Source organism: Pholcus phalangioides, unplaced genomic scaffold (assembly GCF_987345545.1).
Source record: "Pholcus phalangioides strain wild (caught in Gottingen) unplaced genomic scaffold, Ppha-v1.0 ptg000017l_1, whole genome shotgun sequence".
NCBI classification, from domain to species: Eukaryota; Metazoa; Arthropoda; class Arachnida; order Araneae; family Pholcidae; genus Pholcus; species Pholcus phalangioides.
In genome coordinates, this window is record NW_028301610.1 from 29,114,469 (window position 1) to 29,127,279 (window position 12,811).

The following is a 12,811-nucleotide window of genomic DNA, read 5'->3' on the forward strand; positions in this document are numbered from 1 at the left end:
TGAAAAATTGATTTTTCTGTATAACGAAATTTTTAAGAAAACGCACGCATTTTCATGATCTTTTCAAACAATAAAAATTGTTTCTTTACAACGAGCTTTTTTAACCCATAATTGACAGCTGTTCCAAATTCGTAACCAAATTTCGCAATTTTTTTTATATATGGTAGATAATTGATTACTAAATAACTAAAAAAGTTCCGAAAAATTGAGCATTAATTCAACATGTTTTTCTTTGTAAATAATATATATTTCCAATTAATTAAATTTTTAATTATTGCAAATTAATAAAGTTAATTTATTTTAAACAATTAGTAATTCTGTTTTTTTTTTTGTAAATCTCAACCATGTGACAAAAAAACTGAGGAAAAAACACTTTTTTTCTGTTTTTAAGAAATATTTCTGTTCATGGACAGAAATTCCAGATCGAAAATCAGGATAAAATTTCATTTTTGATAAATTATAAAAAAAACTAAATTTCTTTGAGAAAAAATTTAGAAAACACTATGGCACTCATTAGATTTTTTAATTTCTAAAAATGTTCAGACATTTCATCCAAAAATTTGTATGAAAATTATTTCAATTTTTTTTCAAACAAAGCTTTGTGCAAATGCAACGTCAGTCAAAATGGGTCAACAGTAACGACTTCATTACGGATAAATATGACCATGATTAGTCAGGATCCATGATTAGCCACATACAATCGAGTCCCGGGGACCATTCGTGTATGAGGGGGGCCCCATGCAGGTACACCTTTGGGAATAGGAGGCACACAGTGTGTGGATTTTAGAGAAGGTTCGGGAGTCTCTCTTCCAGAGACATTTTAAGTAACTAATTTTCAAAAGTAGCCTAATACAGTCGACTTTTTTGAATTTTTCTATGTATATTTCAATTTTTGATTGCCATGAGGAGGGCCACTTGCTCATCTGTTTACTCATCCCTGCTTACGCCTCTGGAGTCATGTCTCATTTCCACTTGTTCTGTCGCAGTTAACATCAAATGCTGCAGATTAATGAAGTTCTTAATCCATCGTGCCCTGAGCACATGATGCTGTTTAGATGAACCTAGAGAACGTTATCGATTCTAACCACTTTCCGAAGAAAACATAATTGCTCGTTTGTTGCAATACAGACTCTATGTTAGAGCATAGGCACCGGAACTTAGGGGCTGAGGGCCATCTGAGCCCCTGCCCCCCCCCCCAAATAAATTTTGTAAGGGGGGCTGAGCACCCCGCAATAATTTCTGAAAAAGCAATGCAATGTACCCTCCCTCCCTCACCTACGTACGAGTGTGAGTCTCGCATATACGGGATAACTAGCAACTTTCAGCCGCACTCCCAATGTTTTCTTCATGTCAGTGCCTCTGTGTTAGAGCACCCTGTTTCAAGGCCATCTCGACAGTATTGTGAGTCTATATGGCAAAGTTATTTTTCTGAGGCTCACCAAAAGTATCTGCCTAACAATTCGCATATTTACTGTCAAAAAATTTTACTAGATTTCACTATCGTGATGGTCCCACAAGGGTGGGGCTGACAAGGCTTCAGCCTGGGGGCTCCGAACGTTTATTATGTTTTTTTTTTTCACACTATAAATTCACGAAATGCCTCGAAAGATCTTAGCCTAGGAGCCCTGCTGCATGATATGGGGGCATCGCCCCCATAAGTGCGGGGCTGACGGGGCTCTAACCCTGGGGCCCAGGAGAACTATCATCATTTTTTTATTTTTCCACGCTATAAATTTACTATAGAAGGGCCCGTGAAAAGTGACCGGGGGGGGGGGGAGCCTGCAAAAGATCCCAGCTTAGGGGTCCTGCTCCAGGATGCTGGGCTCGTTAGTCCTAGTGGCGCAGTTTTAAGATGCTCGTCTTCCACTATGAAGGTTACCTTCAAGGTCCACGGGTTCGAATCTGAGCAATAACATCAGAAACAAGTTCTTTCCCTACCGAGCCTGGGGTAACCACTGATAGACGGCACCTTCATTTTCCACCCACCTCCACTGGTTGGAAACTGCCGTATGGCGATACATGACCGGAGTTGGTGTACGGTAAAGTAGGATGTGGGGCTATACCCGGATTGGACCCGTGCGTTAAGGCGGCACTGACAGCGAGATTCAAGTGCAGAGACGGTCTCATAATAGTGAGGTATAGTTACAATTTCATGACATTGTAACGCATTTTTGCAACAAATGCATTTCGTAAATACGTGAATTGGTAAGCAGGCACTTTTGGTCTGGTAGGGAATCCCAAAAAATCACTTTTAGCAAGTGCCTATAATGCTGTTTAGACGATGGGCCCATGCGTTAAAGATGGTACGGCCTCGTTCTGAAAAAAAATGAAAGAATATCGTTCAAATTTTCTTAATGCTTTTCGAAAACAGTAGGAACTTTCTCTTACCGTTTAAGACATATTTTCAATGTAATTTTATTTTATTTTCAATGCACAATATATTACGTTTTTACATGATAATAATATGAATACGGTATTATGATTTTTGAGAGTAAGTATGTAAATATTGGTAGGCAAGTAGGGTGCTCAGAAGATCACGTCTCATGGGAAGATCCACCAATGCTGTTAAGACGACCCTGGTTGTAAGGGGAGAATTGATTTGAATTTCAATTTAATTGGAAGCAATGAATGAACTGATCAAAATTTCAAGCTGAGAGTGTGATGGGTTTTTAAAAATGTTCCATACAGGGACATTAACGAAAAAAATTAAGCAAGAAATCTTCAACTTTTCTCTCAGGTTTAAGTACGGTGTAAGAAAGCCAAACGAACATTTAGAATTCGGTCAACAAAAATTTGAAATTACGTTTACAAATTTTGCCCAATCTGCATAGAGTAACAACACTAAACTAAGAGCAATGTTTTTATAGGATAAATCAAGTTAATAATTGCATCAAAAAGACTTGAAAAGGAAAAAGTTCATGTTAATGCTCTATTTCATTAATTCTTCTACTAGTTTCTCTTTCTGCAGAATAAGATAAATTAAAATTTTAGTAACAAACAAATTGCGTAATGGCATTTAGAGATTTTTCCTTTCAAAATTCAGGCTGAAGAGAAACAAGCGCATGAAATTAGAAAACTCAAACGGGAGCTTCAACAATCTCATGAAAAGGTTGCCACGCTGACATCGCAGCTTTCAACCAACGTAAGTGCAGTACATGCTTCTCCTATTACAATACACTTCTCACAGTATCATATCATATTTTGTGCAAATTAACAACACGGTTTTTCTTTTTCAATCTAGATCACAATAGTAAAAATTAGTTTGAAGTTTTTACATTTCACGGAATGTATAGGTTTATATTTTTTTTAATGTGTAACCTGTCGATAACGGATCCCCTTGAGACCAAAAATTTTGTCCGTTAACGGGGTATGTTCCGTTAAAAGATAGTAAAATACATTGTAGCCCGTTGACGTAATTGAAAAAAGTGTCCGGGGAGTTTCCGTTATAGGAGGTTCCACTATGTTGGTTTTCTAACTAATGAAATTGAATATGTTACTGCCAAACCCGAAGTGTAGCCACTTCACGAATTGGCCGGAGATCGCTGGCTAAAGTTACATGTGATAATGCAAGATGGTTCGGTAGGTGCCAAATCCATTTTTTTTATTGCTAACGTGTGATATATGATTATATATAGTAGATGTATTAGCTTCATGTGACGAAAGAGAAAAAAAGAAATTTGAGAAAAAGGTTTTTTGTCAAATTTTGAAGAAAAAAAATGATTACCACATCGTGACTGGTTTGATGGGTTGCCATAGCTAAAGTGGACATGATTATCGCGAAAAAACTTGGCGATAAATGAAGTTGGCGGGTAGTGTCATTTGTTATCGGACTTAGGGATCTCCAGCCACTTCGCGAACTGGCTGGCCAAATTTTGACATTGGTAGGGTCAATTTACAATGAAATTGGCCAATTCGCGAACTGGCTAATTTTGGGCTTTGGCAGTAACAAATATAAAAAATATGAAAGAAATTTAGGAAATACTGTGTATACTGTATAATCTTCTAGATTTTAGTAAAAGTGGGGGCTGAATAGTTCGCCATAACTATACTTGATATTAGGATAAATCTCTCTACAACGATATTTTTTTAAGTCTTATTAGGATATGTCTATACTAAACAGTAGCTTCTCGATATAACGATAATCCCTCTATAACGATATTTTTGCTTGGTCCGCAACGTATCGTTGTATCAAGTTTTCACTGTATTTTAACCGCATAAATGTATGTTGGTCTTCAAATTTGTTGAAAGATGCTTCCCTTTCTGTATTAATAATTTTTGTAAAACAAAATGGCGGAAATAAATAAGACCATTAGGAGCTTCTTGCATCAATCACCTCACATTAAAAAGTTTCTATCCATTATTATATACAAGGTGAATAGTTAAATCCCCCTTGCCGCAAATTCCTAGCAAACCGTTGATCCTAAAGGCATACTTCCAATTGGAAAAATTATCCAAATAACTTGTAGACCTCAGCTACGTCATTCATATTGTAGGGGGGGGGGGGTAAAATTCCGACATCATGTCCTAAAAATCCAAATTACAAAGTTGTTGTTGTCTCAAAACAAATGTACAATGTCAAACAAAAAAATTCCACGTTACTAAAGTGCAATATGCGCTGAGACATTGAATTCAAATTACAGAGAAAAAGCTGGGGGGGAAAACCGCATAAACTAACGGACAACGTTTTTTTCCCTCACTTATGCTCTTCTTTCCCAATTTTTCTCTGAATTTTGAATTCAAATATTTCAGCGAATATTGCTCTTTGAAACGAGGAATTATTTATTTGTTGACCTCAGAAGTGACAGGGCAACAATTTCCTGATTGGGTTTTGTAGGACAGGGTGTCCATATAAAAAGTTAATTTTTTTACTTTCAATACCCTTGAATGAAATGTGAATGACGTATCTGGGGTCTACACGTTATTTGGATACTTTTTCTAATTGGAAGTATGCCTTCAGAACCAACGGTTTAGCAGTAATTTGCGGTAAGGGGGAGTTAGCTATGCGCCCTGTATACAGTAGTGTGATGGCATCTGTGAGATAAAGTATTGACTCTAGCGTGTTTTGTGTGTGATCGAATTATTAAATACCTCTACCGTAGTATTCAACGCAATAGAGTTGATGTAACCTGACCTTGAAGTGTTATACGTTACTTTTAGAGATTAAACATCCATATCATAAATATTATTTTATACAATTCACAATAATTCTAGTATCGGTTGCAAAGCTGAACCAATTTTAATTTTTCTACGACTGAAATACGTGACAAGAATGTGTTAGACAATATTTCTCGATGCATTACGTGATGAGAACACGTACCACCCGATATATATTTAGCAACTCTTTATGGTTGACATCGCCTATCGATAATTGAATAAATAAATATTGATCTATTGAAAGTTTCAAAAAAAATGTATGGTTTTCATCTTTCCGAACGTGCCGCATGAACATGTTAATAAATTAAAGAGGTGTTCGTGCGTGCGTGTGTCAGTTCATCCTCAACGTATCCTCTAATATTAGTGGCTCGAATCATCAAGAGATACTGTATTTGTTGATTTGATAGTGACTAGTGTTGAGGAAACATTGAAGATAAACTGACGATGGCCTCAAAACCTGATCAGTAGATGAAAAAGTAGAAATTTCCGTAATATGTACGTATCTTGGATTATTGTAGAACTCACCAATAGTTTTTGATGAGAAAATAAGATAATAACAAAAGATTTACACACAGTGCTGCTCATAAATATATAAACGAAATGATTTTTTATTTATTTTTACTGAAATATGAACAAGAAAATCAGCAAAAACGTTTCTCCGTGCTATTTATAGAAAAAAAATTAACATAATACATTGAATAACATATAGTAAATGCAGTGATTATGGAATTGTCGGGATCTCGAGAATATGGAGTACCCAGTTTTTTCCGTCTTCAGGTGTGGCTGCCAAATGGAACTGTAATTTTATCATATACTTCAAAATGTCCTCATGTGATGATATGAGCCATTATCGCTTAGTTGTCACTTCATCATGACTGCTGTATGTTTTTCCACGTCCAGAAATTTACTTGAGCAAGTTTTCAAAAGTTTTTATTAATTATTGAAAATGTGAGATTTTCAATAATATCAACAAATAATTTGAAACTAAGCACAATGCACATCAGTGTTCCATTTTATTGTGCTGTGCTCAATTTTTTAGCTTGCGATTCTTCCCGGTTAGATGAAACGCTTTTTTTTCAAAGATGACATGTCAGTTGATATAGGATATTTCAAGTATCACTTGAGTTGGGCTCAGTACGTCTTTAAGATGAAAAGTTTAGGAAGATTGAAGAGAAGGGGTCTCGGGGATCCGGTGTGTCCGGAATGCGTATCCGGTTCTCTGTGGGCCCATCGTGACTATTTTAGGACAGAGAAGAAAGATCGCATTTGGACTCTTGTGAACAGACTCTGATACCACCAAGATCATCAACTATAAAAACAAACTACGCAATTTTTATTTTTTCATTGTCATTGGCTCATTACATCTTGCTTTTGTTCAATTTGAATTAGTTTTTATATATATATATAAAACCTTGTATGTTCCATATTACACACATTTCTCAGACGCAATATTTGTTTTTAAATACGATACTCTTGTCAATGCAGCGACAAGAATCCAAATTTTATAGAAATACATGTTTAAGATTTCTGTCATGTTTTAAATATTGGAATAATCGAAAAAATAAAAATTGTATTCCACATTACCCTCACGTATCTCATAACTAACATAAATTAATAACATTGTGTATACAATAATGTGCATAACAAAATTTCACCTCGAATTGAAAAGTAAAGTTAAAAAAGCTATGTGGGATAAAAACAAACTTTAAAAAAAAATGTTTTTTTCAAATTTTCATAAAATTGGATTCTGCCTGGGCAGTATTTATAAAGATGGTCTACAAAATACTCAAAAACTTTCGCTTTTGCTTAGTTTGAAAAATGACGTTAATTTTTGGTGAGAAACCCTAGTTAGTGAAAAGTCGTGAATGTGGGGATTTTTTCGCGACTTTCCAGAAAAATAAACAGATGTCTGTTACTTAGAAATTTTCATCAAAAAATAATGATTTCATTGCTAAAGAATAAACTGGATGTCCAAAAGATGATGGTGGCATTTTTCGTTTCTGTTGTCATCGCAACAGTTATTACTACGTAAATTTTATCGGCATGTAAACTGCAATATCTCAAAATCATAATACAGTCGGCGCTCGTTATAGCGACCCCATTTGTTCCTCGGAAAACGGGCGTTATATCAGGAGGTCGTTATATCGAGCGTTTAAAAAACTATAAAGTTCAGCTTCTCCGGAAAATTTTATATCGTATTGACTCGATGAAAAAATTTCTTTCATTTTGTTATAATACTGCAATGAAAATGTATTTGGCTGTAACAAAAATCATAATTCAAATGCATAATGCAGTGTGAACATTGTACTAACGGAAATACTGTATATGGCCAAAATCTTCATTTATTTTTCGCTACATGTAAAAAAATACAAAAAGTTAATTGCCTGTATATTCTACGATTGAAAAATTGCGGATTGAAATTTGGAATAAAGTAAAAATCAATCACGATGGAAGTGGGATTGATCCACCATATGAAAAGTTTCCAGTGATGGCGCTAGTTAAGCAACGGCTTTTCTGTAGAAGTGAGGGCGCTTTATCTTCAAACGGTCTATGTTTCATACCTTTTTTTCTTCATGCATCAAAGGTCAAAGTCAAACGCACTGTACGACGGATTTTGTCCTTTTTTGAAAAATTCTGGACGAAAAACAACAAAAAATGGGGGGGGGGCGAGCTGAATTCGGTCGTTGTAATGAATTTAATGACATTTACCGGTCGTTATATGGGATATAAAATAACATAGCGGAGATAGGAAAATATTTGGGATGTGTCGTACTGGTCGCTATAATGTAACGATCGTTATAACGGGTGGTCGTTGCAACGAATGTCAACTCTAGTTCATCTACGTATCCTTAAGTGCGATAACATTTTGTGTGTCGCCAAGACTTCATAATCACCACAAACACGCTCTACTATCGTGAGCTATATCTCACATGCTTTAGAATGGGTAACAATTATTTTTTCTGATGATCAAGTTCAACTTGGATGGTCCAGATGGTTGGAACTATCACTGGCAAAATCTGGGTGTGAACCTAATAATATCTTCGGTAGATGGAATGAATGAGCATCTTTCGTGATAAATATAGGCTTTGCATTCAATAGATCAGACTAATATCGCTTTTTTACGACGAGGACAAAATTTCAAAGGCTATAGGATTGTCCTTTCTGACTTTTATGAAAAGTATAGAGGAGTGTGATTATGTATTTCTTTTTTGTCAGGACAATACACCTATCTGCCTCTTCAAAAATGTTATTAATCATGACGTTGGGCGTGGGATAGCCAGTATTCAGATTTACCTTAATCTAATGTGGAATCTTAACAAAGGATTTATATGCAATAGGCGACGGTTTTCAATTGTGCAAGAACTGAAAAGTCTAATCCATAGTTCCTACACTTTTCGTTTCATCGCCCCCTTTTTCAATTTTTGTTTTCTTCGCATCACCTCCCAACTCAAAAGAGCCAACTCATAGGATCCTATACTAAGCACCTAGCTTCCACCATCCCCCTGGATCCTCCCATCGTCCCCCAGAGGGCGATATTACCCACTTTGGGAACACTAGTCTAATCGAATAAAGTTAGTTTGAAACAACCCAGTACATTTTTACATAAAATAATTGGCAGTGTATGCGTGATCGAACTTCAAAAACTATTTGTAGAAAATGGCCAACTATTATATCACAATACTGATATGAAATAAGGTTTTATTCTTTTGATGAAGCTTTTTTTGATCCCAGTTGCGAATTTATGCATGTTATTTGTATAACAGGGTATAAAGTGTTCTCCTTCTACGACCTTTCTCTTTGAATCATTGGTGATATTGAAAAATGTTTTCAAATAACGTGCCCGTTTTAGGTATGTCATTTTAAAAGGGAGCCGTGTATGCATTGGGGGGTCTAGGTCAATTCGTCGCGATCAACTTGTCGCACGACAATTCGTCGCAATCAATTTGTCGCAGCGTCAATTCGTCGTGCTACAAACTCGTCGCGGTACAAATTTGTCGCAGAGTCAGTTCGTCGCGGTACAAATTTGTCGCAGAGTCAGTTCGTCGCGGTGAAAATTTGTCGCAGACTCATTTCGTCGCGGTACAAATTTGTCGCAGAGTCAGTTCGTCGCGGTACAAATTTGTCGCAGAATCAGTTCGTCGCGGTACGAATTTGTCGCAGAATCAGTTCGTCGCGGTACAAATTTGTCGCAGAGTCAGTACGCCGATCAAATAAATTTTCAAAATTAAATTTTCACCGTATAAGCCGCACTCCCGCTTTCTGGCGGGATCTCCATTTCTCGCAGCGAGGGGCGTTGGGCGAACACACCAAGATGATAAATTACGATAAAATAAATTTTCAAAATTAAATTTTCACCGTATAAGCCGCACTCCCGCTTTCTGGCGGGAACTCCATTTCTCACAGCGAGTGGCGTTGGGCGAACACACCAAGATGATAAATTACGATAAAATAAATTTTCAAAATTAAATTTTCACCGTATAAGCCGCACTCCCGCTTTCTGGCGGGATCTCCATTTCTCGCAGCGAGTGGCGTTGGGCGAACACACCAAGATGATAAATTACGATAAAATAAATTTTCAAAATTAAATTTTCACCGTATAAGCCGCACTCCCGCTTTCTGGCGGGATCTCCATTTCTCACAGCGAGTGGCGTTGGGCGAACACACCAAGATGATAAATTACGATAAAATAAATTTTCAAAATTAAATTTTCACCGTATAAGCCGCACTCCCGCTTTCTGGCGGGATCTCCATTTCTCGCAGCGAGGGGTGTTGCGGGAACACACCAAGATGATAAATTAGGATCAATGCCCATCCCAAAGCACAATTTGCCTAAGGGGTCATTCAAGTATTACGTCAGGATCGGGGAGGGAGTTTCGGATTTGTTGACTTTTGATGGCGGGGGGGGGGGTTGAAGGTCGCTTACGTCATCAACCACCCCTTTTTGAAGATATGAAATATTCTAAGCTTCTGGTGAAATTTTGCTGACGGGGGAGGGGATGGGGGTCAGTGTTTTGCTGATTTTTGCTGACAAGGGGGAGGGGGTCAAAAATGGCTGAAAATCTGCTCACGTAATACTTGAATGGCCCTAATTCACTATTGAATATGTATCTGCCATGTAGGGAATACATCTTTGAGGAATTTTTTACCGACAATATATCTAAGGCTAGCATTACACTATGAAAGTGTTCTAAAAGTCCTTTTATAAAACTTGAAAAATTCAACCAATAAGATTATCGGTTGCATTTGCTCGAATGTAACCTATGAACTTTATTGGTTGGATTTTTTGAGTTTTTAACTTGAGCAACTTATCCGGTGCAAATTAAATTTTGAAAATGTATGTGATCGCAATTTATCATCTCGGTGTGCGCCCCAACTCCCCTCGCTACGAGTAATGCAAATCTCGAGAGAAAGCGACAAGTGTGGCTTATCCGGTGAAAATGAAATATTAATTAAATTAAATTATTAATTATTTCAGGTTCTTGTGGAGATACTGTAGTGGTTAATGTTGGTGGGAGTCTCGATTCCACATGGGACAGATACAAATTTACACTTAAAGACAGCCTCCGCTGTACTGTAATTTGGGGAATATCATAAACACCGACATTTTTTTACAGAATTTTAAAATTTTATCATAGAAAAAATGATTTTTTTAACATTTACAATAATTAAATAATAAAACATTAATATCAATTGTAATTTTAATTTCGATGTAATTTCGATGATTTTTTTCGAAATGACAAAAAAAAAAATTTAGTAAACTGTGTGCATTTCTTGATGGAAAAAAACTTTTCTTCATGTTTATTTTTTCACGTATGAGACAAAAAAACCTACATACAGATCGCGTGACGAGTTGACTCTGCGATAAATTGACGTCCCGACGAATTGGTTACACGACAAATTGTCACTGCGACGAATTTGTACCGCGACGAATTGGCTCTGCGACGAATTTGTACCGCGACGAATTGGCTCTGCGACGAATTTGTACCGCGACGAATTTGTATCGCGACGAATTTGTACCGCGACGAATTTGTATCGCGACGAATTGGCTCTGCGACGAATTTGTACCGCGACGAATTGGCACTGCGACAAATTGATGCGCGACGAGTTGAGCGCGACAAGTTGATTGCGACAAATTGACCGGCTACGTGCATTGGGATACAAAATCAAGTTTTTTATACGGTCTCCCCGGCTTCTAACTTCTAATTGGAACGTCGTTGCCCTGTCTTTTTTGAGCCCAGCAAAAAAAAAAAGCAATTTCATGTTTCAAGTGCAATATTCTCTGAAATATTGCTGATTAAAAGTAGAGGGGGATATCTCGGAATTTAGAAAAAGTTTTAATGAACTTTTGTTCCTGGAATACACAATGGTTTCAATTGTCACGGTTACTGTTATTGTAACAGCGAAATTTCTTTCCAAATTTCATACACTGATGTTCGGTATCTCTAACCATATCAAGGAAAACCGGTAGTGCATACGCTTTCGAATAAACCTATAAACTATAATCACCCCCCCACCCCCCCAAAAAAAAGTAACCGTGCTCTTTTAACCGTAGTGTGTGCGGGCCTTATACGTGCTGTTCTCTCTTTTATTTTCAGTACTTTTGAACTCAAATATCTTGGCTAATATTGCAACTAGAAACGGAATTGTCTTTGTCGGGCCCAGGAAAGACAGAGCAAACACTTTCTAATCGGAAATTAGAGGACAAAAGATCGTATAAAAATTGTATTTTGTTTCGCAATACACACTTACGGTCCATAGTAAAAGAAATGGCATATCTGAAATGGGCACACGTTATATGAAAACGTTTTCAAAAAAAAGTATGTTTCTATCACCAATGGTTCAAGAGATAAAGGGTGTATAAGGATATGACTTTCCACTTTGTATATACACTATTTTGCAAAAAAAAAAAAGAAGCACCATGAAGAAAGTGATGGTTTTTATTAAAATTAAATATGTGTGAAGCGCTCATACACAGATAATGGAATGATTAAAGATTCAAAGCCGTAGGACCTATCAATGGCTAACAGTTTCACATTGATTGTTCAAATCAGTAATTGGTGAACCCCCCCCCCCCCCCCCGGGAGGCGATACATGCTTGTATACGTCGATAAAGATTCCTAATCCCTTGTGATACATTCTGCCAGGCATTCATCAATTGTTTGCTCCAGATCTGAGACATTTTGGGGTGACAGAATCTGAAGGCCTACCATGTCCCTTATGGGTTCGATTGGCGAAAGGTCCGGTGACCTTACTGGCCAAAGACGAGTATCAACATCATAAATGCAGTCCAGAGGTATGCGAGTCGTATTTGGCCTGGCATTATCTTGTTGGAAAAGTTTCCAGGATGACGTATCATGAAGGGTAACGAGACCGGCCGCAGGATGTTATCAACATATCGTTGAACTGTTAAAGTTCTACGTAGGAAGACTAGAGATGACCTACTGTCGTAAGAACCCCCACACCAGGGGTATGTAATGACTATATTCCTCTGTAAAACAAAGGTTGAGATTGGTACCGTTGCCCCCCCCCCCCCCCACACACACACACGCGAGTCCGCTGGTCATCTGCTCCAAGACAAGCGAGATTCATCGCTGAACTCTATGTCATCCCAGTCTGTTAGCAGCCCTGATGATCGGCTGCGACACCACCCTAGACG

The 12,811-nt window shown here is 37.3% G+C and overlaps 1 protein-coding gene across 8 annotated transcripts in view; it reads left to right on the forward strand.

The window, feature by feature from the left end:
* LOC149072716 (uncharacterized) overlaps window positions 1–12,811 on the forward strand; it is a 456,665-nt gene that overhangs the window by 376,356 nt on the left and 67,498 nt on the right. For all 8 annotated transcript variants that reach the window (XM_089247007.1, XM_089247004.1, XM_089247005.1 and 5 more), the window contains one exon: window positions 3,044–3,142. In XM_089247007.1, the coding sequence (XP_089103133.1) occupies window positions 3,044–3,142 (99 nt within the window). The remainder of the gene's footprint in view (window positions 1–3,043; window positions 3,143–12,811) is intronic.